The sequence below is a fragment of the Tricharina praecox genome, assembly GCF_024521635.1.
Source record: "Tricharina praecox strain CBS 144465 chromosome Unknown BZA05scaffold_24, whole genome shotgun sequence".
In the NCBI taxonomy this organism is placed as follows: Eukaryota; Fungi; Ascomycota; class Pezizomycetes; order Pezizales; family Pyronemataceae; genus Tricharina; species Tricharina praecox.
Window position 1 is genome coordinate 508559 of NW_026250426.1, and position 27242 is coordinate 535800.

At 57.2% G+C, this 27242-nt stretch overlaps 13 protein-coding genes and 1 non-coding gene across 14 annotated transcripts; 6 read left to right on the forward strand and 8 right to left on the reverse strand.

Annotated features, from left to right (window-relative positions):
• The first annotated feature begins 508 nt into the window (after positions 1-508).
• Positions 509-1271, forward strand: BZA05DRAFT_140992 (uncharacterized protein). Its single transcript, XM_051478894.1, has 3 exons — positions 509-731; positions 785-1127; positions 1182-1271. Exons 1-3 carry the CDS (start codon positions 702-704, stop codon positions 1229-1231), a joined length of 423 nt encoding a protein of 140 aa, XP_051336816.1. The 5' UTR covers positions 509-701; the 3' UTR covers positions 1232-1271.
• Positions 1095-2891, reverse strand: BZA05DRAFT_140960 (uncharacterized protein). Its single transcript, XM_051478893.1, has one exon. The coding sequence runs from the start codon at positions 2827-2829 to the stop codon at positions 1312-1314; it is 1518 nt and encodes a 505-aa protein (XP_051336817.1). The 5' UTR covers positions 2830-2891; the 3' UTR covers positions 1095-1311.
• On the forward strand, positions 2885-3854 carry BZA05DRAFT_438377 (acyl-CoA N-acyltransferase). Its single transcript, XM_051486496.1, has 3 exons — positions 2885-3310; positions 3391-3595; positions 3649-3854. The coding sequence occupies exons 1-3, from the start codon at positions 3033-3035 to the stop codon at positions 3700-3702; spliced, it is 537 nt and encodes a 178-aa protein (XP_051336818.1). The 5' UTR covers positions 2885-3032; the 3' UTR covers positions 3703-3854.
• On the reverse strand, positions 3855-5272 carry BZA05DRAFT_407180 (ribosomal protein L24e-domain-containing protein). The gene is made up of 4 exons (XM_051484605.1): positions 5137-5272; positions 4829-4850; positions 4572-4738; positions 3855-4510 (listed from the first exon to the last, which is right to left on the reverse strand). The coding sequence occupies exons 1-4, from the start codon at positions 5140-5142 to the stop codon at positions 4226-4228; spliced, it is 480 nt and encodes a 159-aa protein (XP_051336819.1). The 5' UTR covers positions 5143-5272; the 3' UTR covers positions 3855-4225.
• Positions 5273-5947: 675 nt separating this feature from the next.
• Positions 5948-7085, reverse strand: BZA05DRAFT_407182 (dienelactone hydrolase). The gene has a single exon (XM_051484606.1). The coding sequence runs from the start codon at positions 6984-6986 to the stop codon at positions 6225-6227; it is 762 nt and encodes a 253-aa protein (XP_051336820.1). The 5' UTR covers positions 6987-7085; the 3' UTR covers positions 5948-6224.
• A 118-nt stretch (positions 7086-7203) lies between these two features.
• On the reverse strand, positions 7204-9007 carry BZA05DRAFT_407185 (uncharacterized protein). Its single transcript, XM_051484607.1, has one exon. It carries the CDS (start codon positions 8572-8574, stop codon positions 7396-7398), a length of 1179 nt encoding a protein of 392 aa, XP_051336821.1. The 5' UTR covers positions 8575-9007; the 3' UTR covers positions 7204-7395.
• Positions 9008-9905: 898 nt separating this feature from the next.
• On the reverse strand, positions 9906-11248 carry BZA05DRAFT_447610 (ankyrin repeat-containing domain protein; the record flags this gene model as incomplete). The annotated part of the gene is made up of 2 exons (XM_051487169.1): positions 9906-10007; positions 10073-11248. 2 exons carry the CDS (start codon positions 11246-11248, stop codon positions 9906-9908), a joined length of 1278 nt encoding a protein of 425 aa, XP_051336822.1.
• Positions 11249-11817: 569 nt separating this feature from the next.
• BZA05DRAFT_141045 (putative ubiquitin conjugating enzyme) lies at positions 11818-12758 on the reverse strand. The gene is made up of 4 exons (XM_051478895.1): positions 12473-12758; positions 12363-12420; positions 12009-12312; positions 11818-11925 (listed from the first exon to the last, which is right to left on the reverse strand). Exons 1-4 carry the CDS (start codon positions 12529-12531, stop codon positions 11891-11893), a joined length of 456 nt encoding a protein of 151 aa, XP_051336823.1. The 5' UTR covers positions 12532-12758; the 3' UTR covers positions 11818-11890.
• Positions 12759-14236: 1478 nt separating this feature from the next.
• Positions 14237-18640, forward strand: BZA05DRAFT_377720 (uncharacterized protein; the record flags this gene model as incomplete). Its single annotated transcript, XM_051481841.1, has 3 exons — positions 14237-15409; positions 15473-17191; positions 17273-18640. 3 exons carry the CDS (start codon positions 14237-14239, stop codon positions 18353-18355), a joined length of 3975 nt encoding a protein of 1324 aa, XP_051336824.1. The 3' UTR covers positions 18356-18640.
• Positions 18641-19972: 1332 nt separating this feature from the next.
• On the forward strand, positions 19973-20043 carry BZA05DRAFT_t244. The gene has a single exon. It is a non-coding gene; the product is annotated as a tRNA-Gly (tRNA).
• Positions 20044-20289: 246 nt separating this feature from the next.
• Positions 20290-21178, reverse strand: BZA05DRAFT_458607 (uncharacterized protein; the record flags this gene model as incomplete). Its single annotated transcript, XM_051487609.1, has 2 exons — positions 20290-20970; positions 21039-21178. The coding sequence occupies 2 exons, from the start codon at positions 21176-21178 to the stop codon at positions 20445-20447; spliced, it is 666 nt and encodes a 221-aa protein (XP_051336825.1). The 3' UTR covers positions 20290-20444.
• Positions 20978-22241, reverse strand: BZA05DRAFT_141141 (uncharacterized protein). The gene has a single exon (XM_051478897.1). It carries the CDS (start codon positions 21972-21974, stop codon positions 21234-21236), a length of 741 nt encoding a protein of 246 aa, XP_051336826.1. The 5' UTR covers positions 21975-22241; the 3' UTR covers positions 20978-21233.
• On the forward strand, positions 22131-24388 carry BZA05DRAFT_141129 (pyridoxal phosphate-dependent transferase). Its single transcript, XM_051478896.1, has 5 exons — positions 22131-22303; positions 22364-22914; positions 22968-23215; positions 23268-23825; positions 23876-24388. The coding sequence occupies exons 1-5, from the start codon at positions 22286-22288 to the stop codon at positions 24301-24303; spliced, it is 1803 nt and encodes a 600-aa protein (XP_051336827.1). The 5' UTR covers positions 22131-22285; the 3' UTR covers positions 24304-24388.
• A 1-nt stretch (position 24389) lies between these two features.
• Positions 24390-26526, forward strand: BZA05DRAFT_458611 (DNA photolyase, FAD-binding/Cryptochrome). Its single transcript, XM_051487610.1, has 2 exons — positions 24390-25030; positions 25081-26526. Exons 1-2 carry the CDS (start codon positions 24528-24530, stop codon positions 26378-26380), a joined length of 1803 nt encoding a protein of 600 aa, XP_051336828.1. The 5' UTR covers positions 24390-24527; the 3' UTR covers positions 26381-26526.
• The last annotated feature ends 716 nt before the right edge of the window (positions 26527-27242 follow it).

Below are 27242 nucleotides of genomic sequence, written 5' to 3' on the forward strand. Positions count from 1 at the left end.
GTCTATTGCTTGCGAGATACTCTTAAAACAGCTGGTCAAGACTCAACAATTCAAGTCTCCAGCTATCGCCATACAACCGCTGAAGCCGATGCACGGTTCAGTGGTCCCACAACACAGCTCCTGGTATACTTGGGATGATTCCGTTCTCTTCCTGAATCTCGTGCTTCCGTGATATGGAACGGAGGCTGATGCCCTGGAGTCGTGTGTTTGAGCTTCCCACAAATCTTCGGCCTGGGATAAGTACCCATGCCATGATCGATCATACTTGTCGGCGCTGAGCGTGAGGCTACAGTGAGAAAATGTGACTATTGCAGAGTGGAGCTACGTTTCTGGGAGGAGCTTCCCATGAATCTTCGACTCGGGATACCCATGCCATGATCGATCATGTATGATGTCGGTGCTGAACATGAGGCTGCAGTGAGAAAACGTGTCTGCCGCAGAGTGGGGTTACATTTCTAGAAGCTCACGGACTCGGATTGCAGAAAATCCAATAATTTGACGGGTTTCTAGAACATCCGTTCTTCTCCGCATCATTCCAGGCATCACATCACGTTGTCCGAGTGAGCTGAGACCGTCATTGTCACCTTTCATCTCGCCGCACCGCACCGCTCGCTCGCTCGCTTAACTCACCACCCCTGACGCACCTTTCCTCCCCACCATCCACCCACGCACGGAGGAGCTCACCACGACAGCCAGCCGCAATGACGACCACCGCGCTCCCCACCACCATTGTACGTCCCCTCCCCCTCCCCCCTCCCTCCCGCCCCCCCACTAACGCCCCCAGACCGAAAACGAGCTCACCTCGCTCCTCGCGCGGCTCTCCTCGAAGCCATCCGTCGACTCGCTGCTCGTTCTGGCGCGGGACACGGGCGCGATAATCCGGTCGACCGGCCCCCTCTCGCGCAGCACCAACACGACGAGCCAGGAGTATGCCGCCGCGGTGTACAAGTACGTGCAGGCGTCCGAGGAGCTCGCGGGGACGCTGGAGGGGATCGACGGCGGCGTGATGGGCGGTGTTGTGGTCGAGAAGGAGAGGCGCGAGCCGGGGACGGAGGAGGAAACTGTGAGGGATGATGTGCGGCTCTTGAGGTTTAGGACCAGGAGGAGGGAGCTGGTCGTTGTGCCTGGTGCGTTGAAGCCGTGAGAGGGGGGTTGGAGGGCTCAGGCTAATGTGGAAATAGATGCGAGGTTCATTCTGGTTGTGTTCATTGATACGCCTGCGGCGCCTTAGACGGTGCACGCGGCCAGGGCAGATGATGATAGATTCACGGCGTTCGGGCGTTGTTACATATACCAATACAAGTACTGAATCTAATGACATATGCTCTCCTTCTTTCTCAATTCCTCAACCCGTTCCCTCCACCCAGTAGCACCTCCCTCCCTCCGAACAACCTCCGCCACATCTACCAGGAAATTGGTCTTCCTCCTCCGGCCAATGACAGCGACATTCCTCGTGCTCGGAATCCTGAGCACCTCTCGTTCAACAACCCATCCGCACTCTCGTGCGATCCTCTCCACGTACGCACACAGACTAGCATACGTACTCTTAGAGAGGTTCATATTCAATCTCAGATCCCCGCTCTGCTCACTCTGCAGATCCTTCGGCGGCGGAAACCGTTTCTTCGCGCCCGAAAGATCATGCGAGCAGCAGGGGATAGCAATGAAGGGGCAATTACTCGCGGCCGCCAGAATCGGCGTCCACGGCGTCAGCTCATCCGTGTGATTGGAGATGATGAACGTGCCCTCCTCGAACCGTCCATCATGTTCCCCCTTCCCCGTTTCTATGCCATCATCCATTAGATACGGCACCAACACCATCTCGCGCAGCCTCTGCCTCGTCCTTGCCTCAAACCCATCCCAGCTCTTCCTCGCCCTGGCATCGAACCCACTGCCCGTCCAGCCCTCGCGGAGGAGCACATCGACCAGCACGCCATTGCCACAGCCGATATCGACAAATCCCATCCACCCCTTCTTCTCCTTGCCCTGGTACATGCGTTCCCACAGACATATCAAGAACGTCGCGATGAGTATATCCTCAAAGACATGTTTCCTGGGATCCGTCTTCTCCCTCCACCCGCCAACGAGGCGGGTGGCGTGCTTCGCCCGCAGCGCAAGATACCGGTCCTGGAACTCCTCGCGCGGAATCACCAGGTCGTGGTGCACGCGCTTCTCGTAGCCCGCCTCGATCCCGCCCGCAAGCTTGATCGCCCGGCTCAGCAGGTGGTGCGCCGTGCGCTCCAGCCGCACATTGTTAGGCTCGCCGTTGGCATTGAAGTAGCTGTAGAGCAGGGAGACGCAGTACTGCGTCTCATCCCCGCCGTCGTCGTCATCGCCGTCGTCGTCCGACGATGACGCGGGGAAGAGCAGCCATGCCACGCCCCGCACCTTCGGCAGGTAGTACGGCGTGCTCTCGGCGCTGTCGCAGTGGTTGAGGTATACCACTAGCTCGCGGATCTCGCCGGAGAGCGAGGCGTGCGTGAGGAAGTGGCAGGATTGGAGGGCCGGCGCGTCGCGGTGAGGGTTGCGCGGGACGAAGCGCCGGAGGAGCGTGCGCGTGGTCGCGAATGACGGGAGTGTGATGGAGCGTGGCTGCTCGGATTCACTGGGCGTGAGTGTGTCCGACCGCAGGATCCACGACGTGTTGTGTTCGGGATGCTCGAACATTTGGTGCAGTGAGGCGAGGAAGCTCGATGGCTTGTAGGGGAAGCGGGAGGTCAGCAGCGCGCTCCATATTTGCGGCGTGTTGGTGTGGTCGAGCGCGTATAGGTCTGGGGGGTGTGGGCGTTGCGGAGGCGGTGAGGACGGACTCGGACTCGCTGGAGTCGTCATAGCGGTGATGTTTTACTGCTGCTGCGGGGGTTTTGGCGCGGGGGGATCAGGTCCCATCCCAACCAACCAACCACCATGGTGACACCTAGCTTTATCCTGAATACCTTCACCTCTCAACAACACCATTAACACGTCGATTTCAATCTATTCCGCCTCTCATCAACCCCATTAACACGTCCAATTCAATCCATTCAACCGCAACAATGACCGCCCCCCTCTTCTCCCCTTCCCTAATCCCCGTCTCAATCCAATCCCAGCTTCCATCCGGTTACAAAGTCCGACCCCTAGAGCGCACCGACTACGGCCTGGGCTTCCTCGACGTCCTCCGGGTGCTCACGACCGTTGGTGACATCAGCGAGGAAGCATGGACGGAGCGCTACGACTGGATGGCAGAGCACTCGTCCGAGTACTTCATTGTGTGCGTCGAAGACGACTCTGGGAAGGTTGTCGGCGTAGGCTCTCTCGTTGTTGAGCGGAAATTGTAGCTCTCCAACCCAACCCATTCTTATTCTTATTCTTCTCCATTGACTTGGCAATGCTAATGAACGGGTGGGTGCATAGTCTCCGTAACCTAGCAGCGTGCGGCCACATCGAGGATATTGCCGTTGCGTCCGAGCAGCAGGGAAAGAAGCTGGGCCTGCTGATTATTCAGACGCTGGATGCCATTGCGCAGGCGGTGGGATGCTACAAGGCTATTCTTGATTGCTCCGAGAAGAATAGGCCGTTCTATGAGAAGTGCGGGTACAAGCTTGCGGGTATCCAGATGGTAAGTTGCACTGCCCGAAGGAGAGATGTGGGATGGGAGGCTGATGCGGACAGGCGAGGTACTACGACGGTAGCACGCCGAAGGATGCTCCTAAGGAGTCGACGTAGGTTTGGCATACCCGGGAGTTATAGAATTGGATGCTTGAGGGTGATAGATAGACGGTGTTGGAATTGTTTCAGTACTGTGGGAACATTACAGGCCTTCTTCTGTATAGCCACTCTATCCTGTCCTCTCAAGTCATCAACACCCAATAACCACCCCACGGTCCAAAGCGTCATCAAGTGATCATCCCAAAACATACACTCGATTCATCAAGGTCACATCGGCCCGTATTGACGCAGAAGCCCATAGCTCCGAAGGTGATGGGGGGCACCCAGACGAGTTGATAGCTCCGTTGTCTCATGCATTCTAAAGCAGCCAATACGACCATGAACTCACGCGTAAGACAATATACAGCTGGAACCCAGGAGATCAAGCCTGCCGCTCTCGACTGATACAGCGAAGATCACTGAGCCGTCACACACAAGTGGTCGTCATATTTTTTCGATGACGTATTCTCATGTTTTGAAATTATCATCGTAGAACGCCCACCGAAAAACCTTGATCCAACCCGCCCAACCCATTTAAAACTTAACGAGTTTTGGGAGCCGCCTTGGGGGCAGCACCCTTGGCACCCTGCTTAGATACCTTCTGTGCCTGACCGCGGGCAGCACCGGCAGCGTTCTTGGCCTTCGCGGCCTTCTTCACGCTCTCAGCGGCAGCCTTCTTCTCCTTGCCCTCCTTGATGGCGGCGGCACGGACAGCCTGGCGGGCCTCGGGACGCAGCGAACGCTTCTCCTTGATCACATCGAGCGACAGACCAACGATGGGACGCTGGGCCTTGACGGTGCGGCGGGTGCGCTTCTTGGCGGTTTCCTATAGTGGTTGTCAGTCGTCACTCGCACCTATGCGTATCTGTGACATGACAATGACGAACCTCGTGGACACCCTTCTTGTGCTGGCGACGGAAAAGAACAGTCCAGGCGATCCGTCTGGGGTTCTTGCGCTGAAGGAAGAGCGACTCGGACTTTCCGTTCACGAAGCGGAAGATCTTGGAGTCACCGCGGACAAAGAGCTTTCCCTTGGAGGGGTAGATCTTGCGACCTAGCAGTAGCGAAGGTTCGTTAGATCATGCTCGGCGGGTAGGAGTGAATAGACGCGGTCGGTGGATGGACTGAGTAGGCAAAGGCATACCGGAAAACGAATCTTGCTCGACCTGTTTGTACCAATAGTCAGCTTCTCGAGATCCCCATCAAGCTTAAAAAGCAACGTCCGCCTAAATATCCAGCTGTTGCTCAGAGCTGTGTTTGAACATAATCCCGTCCCTGCCTCTTCGCCAGAATAATCCCATCTCTTCCCGTTTCATTCTTGCAGCACTTCCCCAGCTTCCCAGCAATTCCCCCTATGTTCAAACACAGCTCTGCTCGCCTCCTCCTCTTTCCTCCGTATCGCCCCGCAACAGCCTCGTATTTTTTTCGGCCGCGACGCAAAAACAAACGTACCTTCATTGTAGCTGGTTAGTTCGTCGAAGGAAATCGGGGGGTCGGTCGGTCGGGGTCGTTGTTGTCGTCGTTTGATATTTCGTTTGTGGCGTTAGATTGGGGATGATTTCCGCACCCGGCCGTGGTGCGCGCGAGAGTTCGTGTGTGTGGGGCTTTGGGCCCAAAAGACAAGTCACAACTAGAGGGCAAGGTGCGTGCTGTTTGTGGGCTTGGCGTAAGTTCATGACGTAGCACTCGGCTGGGAGAAGAACGGTGGCTTGAAGTGGCAATTTTTGATGATAATTGAGGCGTAGCTTTATGCACAAGAATCATAACGACTATGGTCGGCAGACGAGAATTGAACTATCCTCGCGGCAGAAGTTCGTCCTTGCGCACAAATAAATTGGGAAGAGAATATTCACACCAACTAGGACCACGATGTGGATTAGCCACTCTAACGAAATGGGCCGCCAAAAACTATGCCCAATGCCAATGCTCACTCTCAGCATTTAAATAGGCGCATCAGCCGCAGTTGTGCGCTTCTCATTCGCTTACATGGTCGCTCATCCTGAACCCGGGGAGGTCGATACATACACTATCTAAATCGACAAACACCATCGATTGCCTTTGTGGCGTTTGACTATTGTCAACGATTAGATCTTCAATCTTTTACAGCTATCTTGTGTGTCCATACTAAAGATGGGGCAATGGCATCTGGTAGAGCTGATGGGGATTGTCCTCTCTGTGAGGTATAAATGAAGCTTCCGTGCGGTTCGAGAAGGGGACAGTCCTTGGACATTAATTTCTCACAGCTGGCGAGACCAAAACAACGCCGTAATATTTTTTGGAGTACATAGCCGGGTTACCCCCGCCGAGCGAACGATGTCTTGGGGGATGGAGGAAGTCCGTCATGATCGGGGTAACGGTCTTCTCATACTTTCTAAAGCAACATCTACTGGATATTCTGATGTACAGGAGTAAAAAATCCACCAGTTGTTCATTGATTCGACGTAGTAAACTACAACTTCGCCGCCCCATTGGCCGCCCCATTGGCGGCCCTGCATTCATCAGTCCTCCTCCCATACCGGCATCCCCAAGCTACCAAGCACTTACAAAGTCTCCTTCAGGAAGTGCACCAGCTTCTTGTACCCCTTCTCATAGTACTCCAAATTCTCCTTATCCTTCAAGTTCGCCCTTGCAGCCATGAACCCGTGGAATGTTCCCTCCCACCTGAGCACCAGACTCTTCTCGCCGACGACGCCCTTGACGGCCTCCAGCACGGTCCTGAACCCCTCCGTCGCCGCCGCATCTTCATCCTTCGTCGACAAGCAAAAGTGGGGAATGGTGATCTTCGCAGCGTCGGCGGGATCCAACATAGCGGGATGCAACTGGGCACTCGCGGCGAACCCCTCGCCGGCACTCAGCAGCGTAACAATCTTGCCGCCCCAGCAGTAGCCAATGACGGCCCACCTATCGACGGCGGGGTAGGTCTGCTTAACGGCGGGCAGGACCTCCGCGCGGATTTTCTGCACCATGGGGCCGGGGTTGGCAAGGCCCGCAAAGAACGTCTGCAGCGCCTGCTGCTTCTCAGGGGTGTCGGGCGGGAAGTTCGCCATGTCCATGGGCGCGCCGTCGAATAGGTCGGGCATCACGACGAGGTGCCCAGAGGACCCAATGATGTCGCACCCCTGAAGCGTCTGCGGGAAGTCCATGCCGAAGATGTCGTAGATCACGAGCACGCCCGTCTTCGATGTGGTCGGGCCAACGGCGTACGTTCGCAGCGACGAGATCGTCGTGTACGTGCCCTGCGTCTGGTAGTTGTCGGTGTCCGAGACGACCGGGGGGATGGTGCAGCAGGCTTTGGATGTCATTGTGGAGGTTGTGGTAATTGGTGATGGTGGGTTGGCGGTTGATTGATGTTGAGATGAGGTTTATGTATTATGTATTGACGGAAGGGAGTGCTGCTTCTTCTAAACAGCGGTTAACCCCGCCGGACTTAGCTGACTTAACTGACTTAACTGACGTCAACATGGGCTCCCCAACCTCGGCGTATGCACAATCCCTGTTGCCGATAAACAATGCGACGATGTCTGGACAACGAAAAGTGCACACATATGGCAGCGGGTGCAGGTACTTCACAGAAAAGATTTAGACTGGTTACTTCACGCGAATGGTCGACCAGTAAACGACAGATCCCTCTCCACCAGTTCCATTACTAACTATATCCTTCTAATCCCACTGCAAAAAATCAAAGAGGTATCAAACACTGTCCATCCCGCTCTACACAGTCTGACCACCACCGTACACCTTTCCGAGCGCCACGTTTTTCGCGTTGGCAACAAAGTATTTCCTTCCCTTGACGAACCAGACCAACACTCCCCACACCTTCCACTTGTTGAGGATACCCGTTCCCATGGCGAAGCCACCTCCAACGGGCACCACCATCGGTGTCTCTTCATCCTTGTACTCCTTGAACGCCTCCTCGCCCTTTCCTCCAACCACCGCCAGGATATTTTCGACCGCGGCCTCGAGCATGGGCTTGGTGGTGATCGTCTTCTTCTGCTTGACGGCCGCTGCGTCTCCAATCGCCCAGATGTTCGCTTGAACGGTGCTCTGCATGTGCGCCGAAACCTTGACGCTGCCGGACTCATCCAGCAACTCCGCTGGGAGGAACTGGGTATTCGGGGTGATTCCGTAAGTCGGAATGTGCAGGTCCGTCACCATCGTCTCGCCATTCGACAGCGTGAGCGTCAATCCCTCGTCACCGGCGACCTCGGTCGTGACCTTCACGCCGACATGCACCTCGACACCCAGACCCTCCAACAACTTCTGCGCCGTCAACCCAACATCCTCCCGGACCATCGGCAGACACCGCTCGCCCGACGACAAAAGTATAATCTTCTTCCCCTTCCCCTTGTACAGCGTTGCGATCTCGCCCGCCGTCTCCACACCCGTCGGGCCCGCACCACTCAAGACAATCGTCTTCGCGGCCTCAATCTTCACCTGACAGTCCTTGAGCGCCTTCGCGGTCTGCACATGAGTGCCCACGGCCTTGAACGGCCACGCACCCGCACCAGCCGCGCCAGTCGCCACCACAAGATGCGCATACTCGACGACCCTCTCGGCGCCCTCGACACCCTCATCATCCACGCTCTTGATGGTGACCTTATTCGTGGCCGCATCGACGGCGCTTGCCTTGCCCTGGATAAACTCGAAGCGGTCCTCAGCGTAGGCGGCGAAGCCCGGGGTGATGGGCGCAAACACGTCCGCGTTGTCGGTAGAGAACTGGTTATCGCGGGCGACGGCGCGCGGCGCCGCAATGTTCCAGAATATGTGTGTCGATGGGTTGACGAGGATCACCTTGTACTCGGACGGTAGCGCACGGAGGAGCTTGTGCGTCGTTGGGATGCCGGCGAAGGAGGCGCCGAGGATCACGATGGTGGGTGTGGTAGTGGCCATTTTTGTTGTGAGTGGGTGGTGAGGGTGAGGGGCGGGTGGGTGTGCGTGAGGGCGGGTGCGGGATCGAGGTGCTGGATGAATTGTATGGGGACTGCCTCGTGGGAGGGGGTTTTATATGGCTGGCTGGCGGCAAGAGAGAAAGTTATCGGAAGGGGTTGAGAGAAAGTTATCGGGAAGGGTTCGAGAGCGGGAGCTAAGCCAGGGACCGTTTTTGTGGGACGAGCGGGTAGGGAAGATCTAATCTCGAAGAACGATATGCGCAGCTTGAGAGACAGAAGTGTAACCGCAAGGAGTAGCAGTGAACCGAAACTAGGCGGCGGACTACGGACTGTTGACTGTGGACTGACTGGGGATTGTGGACTGCGGACTGTGGACTGGGACTGCGGATTTATATCCTCAGTCCACCTCACTTCACGACTTCAAAGAGGCTGATAAGAAAATCGCTTGCCGGCAGATCGATCTGTCGCCTACGTAGTTTCAAGTAGTCCGTAGACCCTGCATGTGCTTGCAGGAACACCAGGAACTCCGAGGCCGCTCCGTAAGCGTTTTTTGTGTGCTTGTTAATTCCAGCAGAGCTGCGGGGCTTCCTTGCACAGAACCACATAACCACATGGGACCCCACATACGATGCTCTCGCGAGCTGCCCGGGAAATTCGCAATGTCCGATCGGGGAGGCAAGACACGGAGCGAACATGGGCCGCCTATGGAGAGTCGCAGTAGCAGGGGCCGGGTTGAGGAATTTCCGAAGGTCCGTGTGCAGTTACCACGAGCGATGGAACGTGATCTCTGCATACATAGGCTAAGCGTGACTCAGTGAAAACCCGTGGTGAGTAACAACGGAGCACTGAGCATACGCGGCGCCGACAGATTGGACGTCGGGCGTATCTACACTGTAATAATCACTCGAGCTGTAGCTCATTGGAGGTCGGATGTTCACGGTACTCTATGACCGCACAAAGACTGGAGACTTGGGCTCGTTCGTTTGATGCTTGTTGCTTGACCATACGACACTCATATTCCCATGTACTTGTCGCACATCTTTGTCCTTTCCCGAGAGAGAGGAACATCAATTTGTTATTACATATGGCCCTTCTAGACTACCTATGGCGACCTTCTACCCGATCTTTGCTGCTTTTTTGTGTAGTCATTAATCGCATGTCACCTACTGAAGTTCCTACCGGTATGTACTCTATCTACTCCAGATCATGGCAATACCTACCGGTATGCCCCGACCTTCCTGCTTTTACTCGGGCTCGGCGGGACTCACATCGCCGAGTAAGCTCCCGTGATCCTTCACATATGTATCTCCAGATCATATTCCTCCGCCTCCGTTACAACTCGCCCGCCTGTCTCCGCCACTCCAAGATCCTGTGCGAGATATCATTATCATACGTCGGCCCCACGATCCCCGATACACCATTCCCAAAGCCATTCTGTGGCCCATCGTCAGCATTTCACATCCACTGCCCAATTGACCACTTCGGGATGGGTAACTCACATATACACCTTTCCACTTATACCGCCTCCTTGCCGCGACGATCTCAGTATACTCGCACCACTTCCCCTTCCCTTTAGCCTCAACGCCGCACCTTAAAGCCCTTACCTCACCCTTCAACACCGCCTTGCCATAAACCTCCCTCGCCCCCCAATCCCTTTCCAGAATCCACGCGAGCAGCCGCGTATGCCCCTTCCCCGCGGCGATCACCACCGCCGCCGGCGCCTGCGCCGAGATCTGCGTTGTAAAATCTGGGCGGCAGTCGTCGTGGTCGTCGTCGGAGCAGGTTAGGAGCATAGCCTCCACCACACCCAACGCCGCGTCCTCATCCTCCAGCGCCACCGCGATCTGCACCGGCGTGCGCACGCCTAAATGGCGGGAATTAACGCGCGCCCCACTCCCCACCAGCAGTCTTACCGCCTCCGCATCGCCATTGCCGACCGCCGCTCTCAGCGCGCTATCCGTCGCCTCCGCGCCCGCCCGTAACAAGACCGCCAGCGCGCCGTGCCGCCTGCACTCCACCGCAACCTCCACCGGCGATCTCTTCCCAGTATCCAACCGCGCCCCCAACCCCAGCAGCGCCCGTAGCACCTGAACATCCCCCCGCTTCGCCGCGGCATGTACGGCACCCCACCCATCCACACCCACAAAATCCACATCCGCGCCCGCCTCCGCAACCAGGAATGTCACCATGTCCACCCCCCGCGCAACACAGATCGCGCCCGGATCCACCACCGCGCCCGCAGCAAGCAGCAGGCGCGCATGCGCCACTGCACCATCGCCCGCCGCCGCCGCAGCCAGGAACGGTGTGCGCCCCGCGTGGTCAAGCGCGGCCACGTCGGCGCCGGCGCGCAGCAGTGCGGCTAGTACGGACGGCCGCCCGAGCCGCGCGAGCCAGTAGTGCAGCACCCACTGCCGGCCCTGGATCGTGGCGGGCGCTGCCGCACGGATGAACACGGGGAGGAGCACGGCTTGGAGGCGCGTACTGGCGCTGGAGAGGGCGAGGACTGTGAGCACGGGGGTGCTCGGTGGGGTTAGGGGGGACCAGACAAGCTGGGTTTTCTGCAGTGCCGCGGAGAAGCGTGGGATCCACTCGCCGCTGGAGGGGGAGAAGGGTTGTGACTGGATGTAAGAGGCGATCTGCAAAAGGAGCTCGGGAGGGAGGGTTTGTAGTGACATGGTGGTGCGGATTGCGGGTGGACTCTGGGGGAAGGAGTAAGGCTGGGCTGCGGTATATATTTATGGAGGGGATGTAGGTATTGCGGGGATGGTGGGGTTATGTAGGGACGGTGATACGGGAGTTGCGGTGACTCGGTGAGTCATGGCCGACAGGCCACGGTTTCGGACTGCGAATACGGGGGGAGGAGTCAGTGGGATATTTCTGCATAGAAGCGAGATAGACGACGCTGCGGTGGGAAAAGAGTGAGTGATATCACGTGGCTAGTGATATGGGCGACGGCGCCGCCCATTGGCTCACCCAGCCGCACCCGAGTCAGCACTATGACACGGGTAGGTGCCTTCAGCTTCTTATCTATCTGGTCGAGCCAGAAAGCGGGTCAGGATCTAGATCCGTTTGCGCTCAGATATGTAGTCTGGGCACGCATCATAAAACGAACTGCCTCTCATTATCATATCAATCACGTAGTGTTACAATTTACCACATATACACGGCGTAACTCCTGGTATCGCCTCATCATTTGTAGCAGTTAGGAAACCAAAAGAAAGGATACAAAATGCGTATCCATCCCAGCACAGAAACACAGAAACCCACAGAGCGTTAACCCCGACCAAAGGTAAGTAAGTAAGCAGCGCCTATCTGGTTTACGTCATCGCATGGGTGCGCGTCCACTCCCGGGCTGCGTACATACCGTCAGCACAGCACAGCACAGCACAGCACAGCACAGCACAGCACATGCAAGGACGGAACAAGGAAACTCACCGGTGTTGATAGCCGCCTTTTCGTCCTCCTTCCACCTCTGGGCGACATCGTTCGCGAGGGGATCGTCCGGGTTGGGAGCACCAAGGAGCGCTTGGATGGATAGCAGGATGGTGCGGATCTGCAGAGCGGGCGACCAGTTTCCCTTGAGAACGTCGAGGCAGATGCGCCCGAGACGGTCAATGTTAGGGTGGTAGATCTTCGTCAGGAACCGGATTTTTGGCGGCGTCATCGGGTAGTCCTCCGGAAGGAAGAGCTCGAGACGGAAGATTCCTCCTTCGTACGGGGACTGTGCTGGGCCGTGGATCTAGAGGTGCGATTAGATGGGAGGGTGAAAGGAGGGAGGGTGATCGTTACAGAAACATCAAAGTAACGGAGGTTGTCGTCGTGCGGGACTGCGTTGATGCCGGGGACTCTAGATGGTCTTAGATGCATGTGGGTGCTATCGTGGTAGAGCTAGTACTTACGGCTCCGCGACGAGACGTTCAGTCTCCTTGATGATCCTCTTGGGAAGACCGGAAGCCATGGTGTAGTGCGTGTTGTGGGTTGCGGCGGAGGTGAAGTGGAAGGCGGTGGTAGTTGTTCTGTCGGACGCGGGGGGACTTCGGACGCGTAGTGTGTTCGAAGCAGTTGTGAGTTGGGCGGTGGTGGAGGGTGTCGATGTGATGGAGTGTGCGTGCGGGGTTCTTTTCGCTTGCACGGGTCGGCAGCTAACTGGCTGCCAGCAGTAGGGTTTCAGAAGGCTTGGAAATCGGTGGCAAGGCTGTGAACCGTGGTCGAAGAAGCAAAGACCTGAGCAAGATGATGGAAGGTTTCCACGGGGCACATCCTATCGGTAAGCTGACTGCCAGGTCCGTAGTACCGTAAGGCGGACAAGAGCCGACCCGATGCCGGAGTGTTCTGGGCGGAGATATCCGGAGGCTCCGAGTCAAGAGATCAATTTTGGCAGCGCCGAACCGAGTCCTAAAGTCGTGCCGTTCCATGCTGCCATCCATCCCGCAGCTTCCCATCCTAGCGTGCCTGTGTCGTCCAACTCGTCGAAAATCGGCGAGTTCCGAATCCATCGCGGCAGCGGCATGGAGCCACCCACCCCAGGGAAATTCTTCTCAACACATCGTCCCACCAATCTGCGTCTCCACTGCAGAGAGAAATCAATCCTTCCCTCCCGACGCACGCCCATCAGCAGCCGGCGCGGCAGTCCAATCAGCGCACGTTGCTGCAGCACAACGGCTCCGAACAATCCATCGTCGATCCCCCTCTGCGCTGCTCCCTACTCTAGAGTAGAGTAGCTCATCATAGCGGTGCTTGCAGCCAGCACCAGGTTGCTCGGTAGTGACGCTGTCAAGGCAAACCCCGTTTAAACGGCGCCCTGCCCATCGACGGAGGGAAGAAGAAGGAAAAGCATACCGTGCTCGCTCTCGGCACTATCCCCATCTCGTCGCCGTCGAAATACGCAGTCCGACCTCAGTCTCCGCGGTCCGTGGTCCGTCGCACATACGCTGTCCATCGTTCATCGTCGTCATCGTCGACCCGCCCGCTCAGCCAGACCGAAACGAGCATCGCTGGCCTGAGTGAGGCACGAGTCAATCCACCCCACCCCCGCGTGCGTGGCCTGAATGGTCTACTTCGATTCGCCACCGGACTACACCGCACAAGAGCAACTCGAGCGGAGCAACCGGAGCAGCAGGAGCCTCGGTCTGTCGAAAAAAGGGTGCGCATTCACTGCGCGCAGGATATTGCAGTTGTCGTCGAGTCTCCACACCGAGGGGAAAGGAGGCGAGAAGTTGGCCATCTCTTGAAGGATTGGCGTGGCCATTGCACGTTGTTGCAGCAAGGAAGAATTTTGGATTCTGTACTACGACACTGCAGAGTGTGAGTGTGTTCGACTTCTCAGCCTCGTTCACCGCTCGGCGCATCATCACGGATCAGCGCAGGGCAGAGGTTCATAATACGTGTTTTTTTTTTGACGGGGATCACACACGGCGACAAGCATACCACGCCGGAACACCTTGGGGGTGATCAAACCGCAGGACACAACTTATATATCGGATACATATTCTCATAGGTACGTGCAAGTGGGAATATGCATAGAACCACTGCTGGGAAGCTGTCCATGGCGTGCTAAGGCTGATTTATTCGTCGGAATAGCATCATCATCTCTGTTTCCACTTTTCTCTCGGATTGAGCGAACCCATCCTCGCGTAGCAGCAGATTAACACTTTTCCGCCGCGATGAACTCCTCTTCTCCGTCCCCTACAAAGGGCGGCGTAATCGACTCGCCCTTCGACTCGCCGACTTTCAAGTTGGACATGTCTATAAAGGTCGACGCACCCGTCGGAGCCATGTCAATTTCGCCATCCAGCAGAGATGTCGTGCTGGCTTCCAGGCAGGGACTACATATCGTGGATCTGGACAACCCCTACGATCCACCAAGATTCCTACAGCATCTGACCGCCTGGTCAGTGGCCGACGTTCAATGGTCTCCGCATGCATCGCACTCGCACTGGGTCGTGTCGACGAACAACCACCGCGCGATAGTATGGAACCTGGCAATGCCATCGCACAAGGCGATCGAGCACGTCCTTGCATCACACACCCGGGCCATCACGGACATCAATTTCTCAGCGCACGAGCCGAACGTCCTCGCGACATGCTCGGTGGATTCATTCGTGCACTGCTGGGACCTGCGCGCTCCGCGGCGCCCAGCAATCAGCTTCTGCGACTGGCGGGCCGGCGCCACGCAAGTCAAGTACAACCGCCAGAACCCGTACATCCTTGCCAGCGCCCACGACCGGAACGTTTACATCTGGGACACCCGCATGGGAGCGCGAGAGATCCGGAAGATTGTGGCCCATTCGACCAAGATTTACGGACTGGACTGGAACAGGACACGGCCTACCGGTATCGTGACTTGTGCGCTGGATAAGAGCGTCAGGTTCTGGGATTACGAATATGCGCCGCACGATACGCCGGAGAGGATCATCCACACTCCGTTTCCGGTCTGGAGGGCGAGACATACTCCCTTCGGATGGGGTGTTCTCACGATGCCGCAACGCGGCGATACATCGCTTTACCTGTGGGATCGCCGCGCTAAGGGCACAAATCAGGACGAACCGGTAAAGAGATTCGAGGGACACACAGACAATGTCAAGGAGTTTCTGTGGCGGTGGCGAGGTGGAGAACGCGATGACGGAGGCGACAGTCGGGAGTTCCAGCTCGTCACATGGAGTCTAGATAAGGACATCAGGCTATGGGATGTCAGCCAGGACGTCATGGCGAAGATCGGCCACGACCCGAATAAGAAGATGCGGTTCCGGGTCACCAGGAAGGGCGCAAAATACATTACTTTCCGTGATACCGATGCGGTGGTCAAGGAGTTTGCCGAGAATCTGAAGGAGAAGGAGGTTTCGAAACTGCCGCCGCCGCCGAAATTGACCTTGACGGTGGACGGAGCGCGGATTCGCAAGGACGGACTATTTATCGGGCAGAGCAAGGGCGGCTTGTCGCACGGCATCGGCCAGCAGCTGAACGGGAATCCCCCCAACGATGATGGTGATCGGCGCTTCGAGAGGGCTTTGACTGGTGCCCGAGAAGGCGGATTCATGCGTGTTGGTCGTAGGAGGCCTCTCGAGATAAATCCGATCACCTGGATGAAGGGAGTGAAGATCACTCGGAAGGTGCCGGAAGGCGATGGCAACATGGACGGCAGCCGTTCAAGTGCTCGTGGTGATTTTGGCATGAGCTGGGACACGCCGGAAAACCTGGGAGACGAGGTCTCGCTGGTGGGGTCCAAGCTTAAAAATCTTAACTTCGAGAAAGTCAACATCGCTACCAGGACCTGTACGGTCTCGCTCACTGGCCCCTGGGGACACGACGGCAAACGAATCTTTGTTCGTGCGGATATTTCATTCCCGGCGGAGTATCCATCCAACGGATGCAGCATTCCCGAATTCAAGTTGGAGAGGACAAACAATCTTTCTGACGAGAACATCGACACGATTGATTTTCAGCTCCGACGGATCGCGACGGCATATGTGGCCCGGAGACGTGTCTGCCTCGAGCCGTGTCTGCGCCACCTGATGGGCGAGCTTGCCGACGAATCTGAATTCGCAGGATCGGATGACGACCAGGTCTCTTCTTCTGACGACGAGGAGATTGTCAATACCAGCATCCTCGGGGACGAGGAGGAGGGCCTCAGCAGCTTGCTTAACAGCGCCAAGCAGGAGTCTGTTCCACTGCCGAAAGCCTGCGGTGCGATATGGGCGCCCGATGGTCGGTTGGTATGTTTTTTTCCGCTCAAGGAAGAACGGACGGCAGGAAAGGGTTTGCTGTCTTCCCTCGCAGCACGCGAAAACGAGAGAAGCATGCGGATTCCAGGCGGCGGACGGCTGTGGGAGGGTTTTGGAAGGCTTTACATGAGTAACTCTGCGAGAGGTCGTGCCGACGATGGCGACCACGATAGCTCCGACACCTCCAACAGCTCCTACTCCAGCGACGACACGAGTGATGGAGATACCGATCTTCATCACACTGGCCAACTGAGATCGAGCTTCGGCTGGAGACTACAAGCCAACTCTACATTGACGCGGATTCGGAGAGGTGGCAGCACAGACAGGAGTACGCAACGTAGCACGGGTACCGGAGTCAGAACTGCCGCCACGATTACTCCCGAGAAGAAGAAGAGTGTCGCTTCGATTCACGACTTTTCGTATCTCCTCCCTGCAAAGAAGGAGCTTGCGTCTTTCTATCATATCGGGGAAGGTGCTGAGGTGTGCAAGCATAACGCGGAGGTCGCCGAGAGGTTTGGCTTGAGGGATCTGGCCGACGTGTGGCGGTTGGTGGAGATGGTGCTCTGTGACGACGTCCCGCTGGAAATCTATAATAGCCCCAAGAACCACGGGGAGATGGTCATGGTCATGGCTAGACGGGCGTGCTTGGAGAGTGGTCGCAGAGACAGCGGTCTGGGAATGGAGTTTGACGATGATGAGGACACTATGATGGCGATGCCGGAGAGCGAATTCTGGGGAAAGGTCAAATGGGGTAGCCATCCGATGGGCGGCCGCTGGTTGATTGAGCAGCTCTTCGAGTACTTTGAGAGGAAGGCGGATATTCAGATGCTGGCGATGTTGAGCTGTGTCCTCTGCGAGACGGACAATAGGATTGGGCATACCGAGCCATCACCTGTAGTAGGCATCGTGAGTGTGCCCTCTACCCGTGCCGTCCGGCAATGGCTGATTTCCACGCAGAACATACCGTTTAAGAAACAGAATGTTTCGCGCGACTACTATGCCAGCATCGAGATGATGCTGCAGTCCCAGCAGCAGTCGGTGGCGTTCTCGGTTTCGCCCTCGCATCACTCAGCTAACCTGACTCCGATGGGGACCGCGGGATCGTACAGCTCATCTGTAGGTAGCAGGATGCATTTCGGCAGTGACCCTCTGATACCATACTCGACCGGGACTACACCTCCAACAGCAGGTTTCCGCCTCGGCACAGAGGACTGGTCCGGCCCGATCTCGCTCTCGGCGTCACCCGAACAGTCTCACAACCACATGTTCCGCCGCAACCGGGCCTTCGGACCGGGCAATGCGTCGCCACCATCCAGAAGACAACCTCGCCCATCGCCGGCCGAGAGCGTACTGGGTCCGTTCGCGAACTCGGCGGTTACGTGGGGGGTCACCACCACATTCGGTTCGGGCAGTAAGGCAGCCTCCGACACGGTGACAGACTCAGACAGCGGCGACCCGATGGACCCGATCACGATCACGATGTTCAACGGCCCGCTGATCGACGACGCGCCGCTGCTCTCCCCCAAGCGGCGTACATTCTACCGGGCCTACCGCGAAGCCTACGCGGACCTCCTCTTCGCATGGGGGCATACGATCTCGCGGCTCGAAATGCTCAAGTTCTCTGCGCTCGAGCCGCCGCCGGCGTCGCCGATCCTCCTGCCGGTCCGCAAAGCCGCGCCAATGGGCCTCGAGATCGCCGGCTTCTGCAGCAAGTGCGGCGGCGTCCTCGACGTCACCTCCGGCGCCCGCGGTGAGTGCAAGGTCTGCAAGCGCAGACAGGTCACGATGAACTGCGTCGTCTGCGAGGTCATCATCAAGGGGTTGTACGGCGCGTGTCTCAAGTGCGGACACGTCGCGCATGCGACGTGTTGGCGCGGTTGGTTCGACGGCGTAGGTACTAACAGCTTGGATAGGGGTTGTCCCACTGGCTGCGGTTGTGTATGCCTCTTTGAGGAGGAGGGCGATCTGCTGGGGCCTGAGGTCATCCTCGAGCCGCCCGTAGTGGGGACGCCCGGTGTCGAGAGGGACTGGGACGCGTTTGAGGGCGAGGATCTGTGGTAGTACTGGATTGTTGTGTGTGTGGGTATAATATACTCTGTGATTGTGTTCATCATGGGAGGTCACTCGTCAAGGTTCATTTGTAAAAGTAGTGTACACTGGTAGTGAGAGCTATATCATATTCCCTCTTTCCCCACCCGCGCCTCTTTTCCACCGCCGCCGCCGTGGTTCTTTCCCTTCTTTCCCTTTTCCTTGTCATGACCACCGCCTCCGCCTCAGTGATTGTGTTCATCATGGGGGATCACTCGTCTAGAGGATCTATGGGAAGGTTCATTTGTAAAAGTAGTGTACACAATGGTGATGCTGATGGTAGTGAGACTCGAGAGCTATATCATATTCCCTCTTCCTCACCCTCACCTCTTTTCCGCCGCCACTGCCGTGGTTCTTTCCCTTCTTTCCCACCTTCTCTTTCTCAACACCCGTCCAGCAGCAGCTTGCTCTCTAGCATCCTCCCCGGCGTCCCCCCCGGTGTCCTCCCCGGCCCCTTCCTCTCCAGCACCCCTCTGAATACTACCAGTCTACCACCGCTCCGGAAGGTCTTTGTTGTGTTGTGTTGCTTTTACTCGTATATAGGCCGAGCCCTTTTCCGGTCACTTCGTATACATATCCAGTCACTTCGGCAGGCAGGGGGCCGGTCACTTGGCCGGGTGGCCGGTGCATTTATAAAATACTATGATGGTTTTGCCCGGCAGGTTAGAACAGTTAGAACACATACCTGGTATAAAGGAGCTTCTCCGAGCCCGCCCGCCAGCACTGTACTTGCGGTAACGCGGGAACGCGGGAACACCGAACGTTGAACGGCACGCCGCACGCCCTACACAGATCTATTCCTTCCTCGTTCCTCTCCTCTTGATCTACCTATCTAGGTGGGTATCCAGGGGACGTCCTCAGTAGGTACCTAGTAGGTACATGAAGAAATCGAACCATCCGCTCTGGTGTACGTTGGTGTTGGTGTACCCACATTCTCTCTAGATCTACCACATTCTGGCTCGTTTCTAGCCCGTACATAAGTTCATCGGCAGGATGCCCCAGTTCCAGTTCCCAGTTCCCGAGCCCGAGCCCGATCCCGATCCCGAGCCTGCGCGGGCCCCGTCGGATACCTACCAGTCGGCAGCGCTTTCGGTCACGCTATATAGGTATCCGGTCCCGAGTCCCGACTGAGTTGCGGCCGCGCGCTGATCGCCGTGTTATATAGAGCTAGGGGGAGCTCGGGTGGTGGGAATGATCTCGGCATACATAAGTAGAGCCATGGCCCGCCCATACGAGGGCGGGTATAGGGGTGTGGGGGAGGGTGTAGGTGTGCTTTCGGTTACTGCGCGCAGGATGCGGGAGGAGATGAGATTCAGGGGCGGGCTGCTGCCTGTGAGTGTGGAGCTTTGGTGGATAGTACGGTAAGTGTTGGTTCTTACCATTGAAAGCTACATATACCTATTAACATCTAGTATATACCATCATTGTGCGTTTCCCAGTCCGGCACGGCACGGCACGCAATCATTCCGACGCACAAATTACAATGGGTGCTCTAGCTGAGGTTGGTTGGGAGAATTGAGTGATAAGCCATGTAACGATTTAATATTCGGTTATACTCTGATATGTAAAATGGCAAGAAGAACAACAGCAGCTTCCGTGGTCCAACGGTAGGATAATTGCCTTCCAAGCAATTGGCTCGGGTTCGACTCCCGACGGATGCAGTTTTTTATTTCATTTTTTACCCTCTTTTGTCCGGCTTTTGCTCGTGCGCCGAGAGCATATGTATCGCAAGCAACAGGTTTTGACGAGAGGGGTAGTAAAAAACAACAGATGCAAGATCAAGACGTCATTATATATTCCCTTAAACAAACCCAACCCGCTGAACGTCAACGACGGAGCGCCCATGATACGTATAGTATGTATATGCAGCAAACCCAGCACCGGTATCACCAAAGCAACGGAAAGCAAAGCAAAGCAAGACGAAACGAGAAAAAAAATCCCCCCAACACCGTAATCCAACGACAGAGAGCCCATTATACTCTCTGCAAACACAACCCGAACGCCAACGTATGCCTGCCAGACTTGCTTGACCGGTCGATTCCACGAATGCCATCGTTCTCAACTAAGGGATGGCCCTCTCCATAGTCGCAGTGCGATCCTTAATGATCCCCACCCTCGCCAGGGCGCCCATGATCGCGCTCCTCCTCGAAGTAGCCGACGGCTGCTCGGACGGCGATGGCTCGGGAGACGGGGTCGTCGTCGTCGTCGTGACCTGCGAGCGCATCTCCATATCTCTCTCGCCGGCACCCCTGCCGGTACCGGTACCGGTGATGCCCAGCACTCTCAACCCGCCGAACAGCGCCAAGACGAGGAGGAGGAACGCCGTGATCCCGCTCAAAGCCACTCTTGCGCGGAAGTTTAGCTCGCTCTCGCCGACATGTCCGCTCTGCTGCACGCGCGCCTTGCGGCTGGGGAACGTGTTGTTCGGATCCATGATCTCGGCGACGGTGGCGACGGCCCAGGCCACGCCGAGGATGAACGTTAGTACCGCGGTGCTGCCGTGGCGCGAGAGCGGGCGGTAGTACGCGACCAGCACGGTCAGGTACAGGAGCGACAGGATCGCGAGCGCCGTGGTCAGTAGGATTGCCCTACGTGAGTGAGCGAGTGGGTCAGCTTGGCGGTTGGTGAGGGACGGAGTGAGCGGAGGAGAACACACCAGAACACGACGATCCGCGCCTTGAGCTCCCGTCCGATCTTTGCGGCGGCGAGGATGAAGATCGAGAAGATGGTGATGACGCACACGCTCAGCACGACGAAGGCCGCCTCTTTTCGCGTGCCGGATGATGGGCGCGGCATGGCTGGCTGGCTGGCTGGCCGAGTACGGCCCGCAGTCGACGCGAGGTGGCTAGTGCTAAGCGACGACTGACATGTGGTGTTGGCGGTGCGGGGGATGTTGGCGACGACGACGCGGTGTTGGAACGGCGGGTTTTCGTGTGATGATGGCGTCGGCTGTCAGCTGCTGTGGTTTGTGTTCTCTCGTCTCGTCAACTGCGCAGCGCACGAGCTGTCGTTGTGGTGCAGCTGTAACTAAGCCTGCAACGGAGAAGCGAAGTGCAGCGACGCCACGGCCCACGGTTGCTAAGAATAGCCTCAGCCCAGTGTTGAGTTTCTGAGTGTGGACTCTGGAGTTGCTGTGCTGTGGAGTACCCGTAGCAGCAGTAACCATGGCAACAAGCAGGATGCCGAACAAGTTTGGCCATCGTGTGGTGATGTCTGCGGCCCCACTCGACTCCGCCAGGCCGCTTTCGACAAGCTCGATGGAAAACAAGCTTTGTGGATTGCGTCGATCATCCGATCGGCTGCATCGACGACGAGGACGGAAAAGTGTGAAGATCAGGCCATAATGTGGGTCGTGGTTTGCAGCAAACAGCTCGTGTTCGCATTTTTTGGCTGGTGAGGAAGACCCGACAAAGACAGCGGGAAGACAGGACAAAGACAGCGTGAAGACAAGACAAGACAGCGGAAGACAGCAGGTGCTCGGGGGGCAACGGAGGCAAGGGAGAGGGAGCAGTGGAAGGGAACAGATGTTTGGTAAATGTGGGGGACCGCGCAGCAAACTGCAAGTGGGGCGCATGTAGAGCAGAGCGGGCATTGTGTGTTGCCGAGATCCGCGCAATGCAAGCGTCACAATACCATCATCGTCATCATCGTCATCGCCGTCGTCGCCCGTCTTCACCCCGCACAACGGTACCTACCGGCACGCTCCGAGTGGGATGCGATTGGGAATGGACGTCACCTACTTAATCCTGCGAACCCTCCTGGTTCGACGTCCTTTCTCCACGGCATTAAAGATCCTCTTCCTGTTCCTTTGCTCCCGTGCACGAAACGCCATTGCCAACCGCGAACTGGAAGCCACCTGCTACCTTCTCCTTCTACTGTTGTTCCCGAAGCAGAAGCACAAACATGTCGCTTTCAAAACACGTAGGTCTCTCCTCTCCAGAGTGAGTGAGTGTGACCCCGAATGCTCACGATCAATCCAAGATCGATCCGGATGAGCTCATCGCCTCGCTCCGCGAGAACCCGATCAAGCACCGCCCTCTCGCCCACCACGGCGCCGACAGCTCCACCAGCCACAATGTCTACGGCAGCCGGTACCACACCGACGTCGCGATCCCCAAGTTCCGCATGCCTGAGAAAGGCGGAAACACCCAGTCCATCTACCAGATCATCAAGGACGAGCTGGATCTCGACGGCAAGCCGAATCTGAACTTGGCGTCGTTCGTGAATACCTTCATGGATCCGTATGCCGACAAGTTGATGGCCGAGAACATATCCAAGAACCTCGCCGATGCCGACGAGTACCCCATCGTCCAGGCTATCCATTCGAGGTGCATCTCGATGCTCGGAAATCTGTGGAATGTGCCGAAGGGGGAGACGGCGATCGGTACGGCGACTACGGGAAGCAGTGAAGCTATTCATCTGGGAGGTCTGGCCTTCAAGAGGCTGTGGCAGCAGAAGAGGAGAGCCGACGGAAAGAGCACTGAGAAGCCAAACATCATAATGGGCGCGAATGCGCAGGTCGCACTCGAGAAGTATAATGCGCATCCTTCAACTTGACGGGCAGTCTGTGCTAACGACGATCCAGATTCGCAAGGTACTTCGAAGTGGAAGCGCGCATCCTCCCCGTGAGCGCCGGATCGCACTACTGCCTCGACGCAAAGTTGGTCCGTGAGAACATCGATGAGAATACCATCGGCGTCTTCGTGATCCTAGGCAGCACGTACACCGGCCACTACGAGCCTGTCGAGGAGATTTCTAAGATCCTCGATGCATACGAGCAGGAGACTGGCCATGAAATTCCGATCCACATTGACGGTGCTTCAGGAGCCATGGGTACGCCCTCTCCTCCGGGTTTGAATTGAAATTTATACTGACAATCCCCCAGTTGCCCCTTTCACAAACGCCGTCGACGGCCTCTGGGACTTCCGCCTCCCCCGCGTCCACTCTATCTCCACCTCTGGTCACAAATTCGGCCTCGTCTACCCTGGTCTCGGCTGGGCAATCTGGCGCTCCGATAAGTGGCTTCCCAAGGAGCTGATCTTCGAGCTGCACTACCTCGGCGGCACGGAGCAAACCTTCACCCTCAACTTCTCGCGGCCATCGGCGCAAGTGATCGCCCAGTACTTCAACTTCCTCGCGCTCGGCAAAGAAGGTTACAGCAATATTATGCATAACGCGCTATGTAATGCTCGCCTATTGTCGAAGGCTCTCGAGGCAAGCGAGTGGTACACGTGTGTTTCCGATATCCACCGCAAACGTGGGAACTGGGGCGGCGAGGCGCAGAGTAAGCTCGGTGTCATCTCGAATGACGATGCGAAGTTGTACAATCCCGGCCTGCCGGTGGTTGCTTTCCGTCTCAGCGATGAGTTCCGTAAAGAGTATCCGCATGTCAAGCAGCAGTCCGTCAGCACGCTGCTGAGAGTCAAGGGTTATATCATCCCCAGTAAGTCTTCCGCTCAGACAACTTGATCCTTCCTCCACTGACCACCCAAGACTACAATCTTCCCCCCGCCGTCGAAGGCACCGAGATCCTCCGCGTCGTCGTTCGCGAGAGCATGAGCGTCGACCTGCTCGACATGCTGATCGCCGATATCCTGTCGACGACCGAGACGCTGATGAGCTGTGACGCGGGCGACATCGACGCCTTCGCGAGGCCGCAGGCGCCGCGCATCGAGAAATCCGTGCAGAGCCTTGGAAAGAACAGTTGGATGGGCCGCAGCATCGCTCTGCTCGAGAAGTATGTGGAGCCGTGGGAGAGACATAACGGGCCCGCGGGCATGGAGGCGAAGAAGGAGCACGAGGAGCACCAGGGCGAGACGACTTCGAGTACTGCTGCCACTGCTGCTCCTGGTGCCGAGGAGAGGTTTGGAGGCCTCATGAAGAAGTGGAGGTCGAAGGGCGTGTTTAGTGCTACCTGTTAGACCCGCAGCGTGTTATCTAAAAGCCCATGAATGCAATTGAGCTTGATGTCAAGACGTGGACCGTGCGTGGACCGTGGGTTGATCTCGTCACTGTGAGCCGCTGAAGTCTATGACGCCATGATTCTGCACCGTCCTGGACTAAACCTAGCTGCGACTGCAGTATATATCACCTATGTAGAGTACCCACAACCCCATCCTCGTATGAACTCTATCCTCAGGTCAAGATGTCACCCTCCCCCCGAATTCTAATCCTCTTATTCCGCCGGGACCTGCGGCTTCACGACAACCCGCTCTTCACCATCACCGCGCAAACGCAGCACACGCATCTCCTACCACTCCACATCCTCAGCCCACTCTCACTCGAAGTCAGCGGCCTCCTCAGCAATCCACAGACACCATGTCCATACCCGCAGACCCGCTCCACGCTCGGGAAGTTCTGGAAATGCGGACCGCACCGCGTCAAGTTCCTGTCCGAGTCCCTGTGGGACCTTAAGACGTCGCTGCAGAAGCTCGGTAGCGACCTCGTGCTCCGTGTGGGACGGCCGGAGGACGTGCTGCAGGGGGTTATTGAGGGGTTGAGGAAGGATGGAGCGGAGGTGGTGGGTGTCGCTATGGCGGATGCGGTGGGCGAGGAGGAGAGGACCGAGGTAGGGAAGGTGAGGAGTGTGGCGGAAAGGTTGGGAGTCGAGTGGATGGGGACGGAGGACGGGAGTTATCTCTACAGCTTGTACTTTCCCACCTGCTCAGGATGGGTTCACGGGCTGACGCACAAACCAGAAAGGACCTCTCCTTCTCGCCGAAAGACACGCCGGCGGTATTTACCAGCTTCCGGAAGACGGTCGAGCCACTGCGGCAGACGATTCCTCCCGCGCAACCAACCCCCACCACGCTCTGTCCGCCCCCCCCGTCCATCCCTCCACAGCCCGAACCATTCAGCATCCCGCCCACCCTCTTCAGCCTCATCACGGCGCTCCAATCGCCACTAGCCGACCTCGGCCTTCCCGGCCCACCACTGGTATATCCCCCCGGCGCCACGAGCGCACACGCTTTCGAGGGCGGGGAAACGGCCGCCCTGCAGCGAGTGCAGCACCTCCTCGCCAGCGGCGCAGTCACCCGCTACAAGGCCACCCGCAACGGCCTAGTTGGGGCCGACTTCTCCACGAAGCTCTCGGGTTACCTCTCGCACGGCTGCGTTTCCGCGCGGCGCGTGCACGGCGCCCTCCTCTCCTTCGAGGACGGCGCTGACCCCGCCGATCCCGCCTACGCCTCCGCCCCCGGATACGGCAAAGGCGAGAACGCCGGCACCGCAGCCGTGCGCTTCGAGCTGCTATGGCGTGACTTCTTCCGTCTAACGGCACTACAAGCGGGCGCGGGGCTCTTCTCACTGCACCCCATCCCCCGCCCCAGTAGCTACAACAGCGCGATCTGGCACCCCGCCACACCTTCCCCCACCCTCTCCCGCTTCCTCCGCGGCACAACCGGCTGCTCCCTCGTGGACGCGAGCCAGCGCGAGCTCTACCACACAGGCTGGACCAGCAACCGCGCGCGGCAAAACGTAGCCTCGTACCTTGCAAAGCGTCTGCGCATCGACTGGCGCGTCGGCGCAGAGTGGTACGAGCAGCTGCTCGTCGACTATGATGTTGCCAGCAACTGGGGGAACTGGAGGTATAACGCCGGCGTCGGGAATGATCCCCGCGGCGATAGGGTTTTTAATCAAATTAAACAGAGCAAGGATTATGGGGCTGGGGAGTTTGTCAAGATGTGGGTACAGGAGTTGAGGGCGGTGGAGGAGGGGGAGGGGTTGTGGGCGCCCAAGATGTTGAAAGGCAGGGAGAGGGAACGGGTTTGTGAGCATGGTCAGGAGGCGAGGGAGTTGGTCGAGAGGCCGTTGGTGGTTATTCACGGTGGTGGTGGTGGGGGCGGCGGGAAGGGGAGGAATGGTGGTGGTGGTGGAGGAGGTGGCGGAGGTGGCGGAGGTGGCGGACATGACAAGAAGAAGGGAAAGAAGGGAAAGAACCACGGCGGCGGCGGCGGCGGTGGCGGAAAAGAGGCGAGGGTGGGGAAAGAGGGGATATGATATCTATACATTAGGTAGCTCGCTCTCACTACCATCACTAGCAAGCAGGCGTGTACACTACTTTTTTTTGTTTCATCATCGTAGCATTCGACCTTAGCAGATGTGTGTACACTACTTTCATAAATGAACCCTCCCCCCCTCCCCCCCAGACAGACAGACATAGAGCCGAGTGATCTCCCATGAATTGTGAACACAACCACTGTTAGTAGTATCTATTACTGCTGGGCCGCGCTCATAACCTGTGGAGAATGTGAGTGTGAGTGTGATATTGTTCAGTTGCGTACTCTAACTACGCTAGCCAGCTCGCATCCCCGAGTTCGGGCGCACGCATGTTAGTTGGCGCTGTTGGAGATAATGATACCTATCCATCGGAGGAGGAGGAGCAGGAGGATAAAGAGAGAGAGAGAGAGATCTTCCTGTTTTATATCGCATGCAGCCTATGGGAGGAGAATGAAAGATGAATCGCCACGAAAAGTAAAGTCCTGAGTGATACCGATGACGCGTGCAAAACCGTCCGGCGTAGATGGGCCACTAACCATGTAACTACAGAGGAGGAGGAACGGGAAGAGGGCGTGACTGTGTGAGATGTGGTGACTGCTCACCGCTGTGATGGGCTAATACATATGTTGGTACCTGGAGGGAAGAGCGAGTGATACAGAACCTCACGCCCATCAGCCCTTCAGGGCCGCTAACTCGGGACAGCATTCCGTAACTTGCAAGAACACGGACTAATTAGGCGACGGACGGAAAGACACACCGAGGAGGAGGAGCAATTGCCACCACCACCACCACCACCACTGTCGAAATGGCCACTGTCGAAATGGTACATACATGACTTACGTACCGCGGACTTGCGAGATTT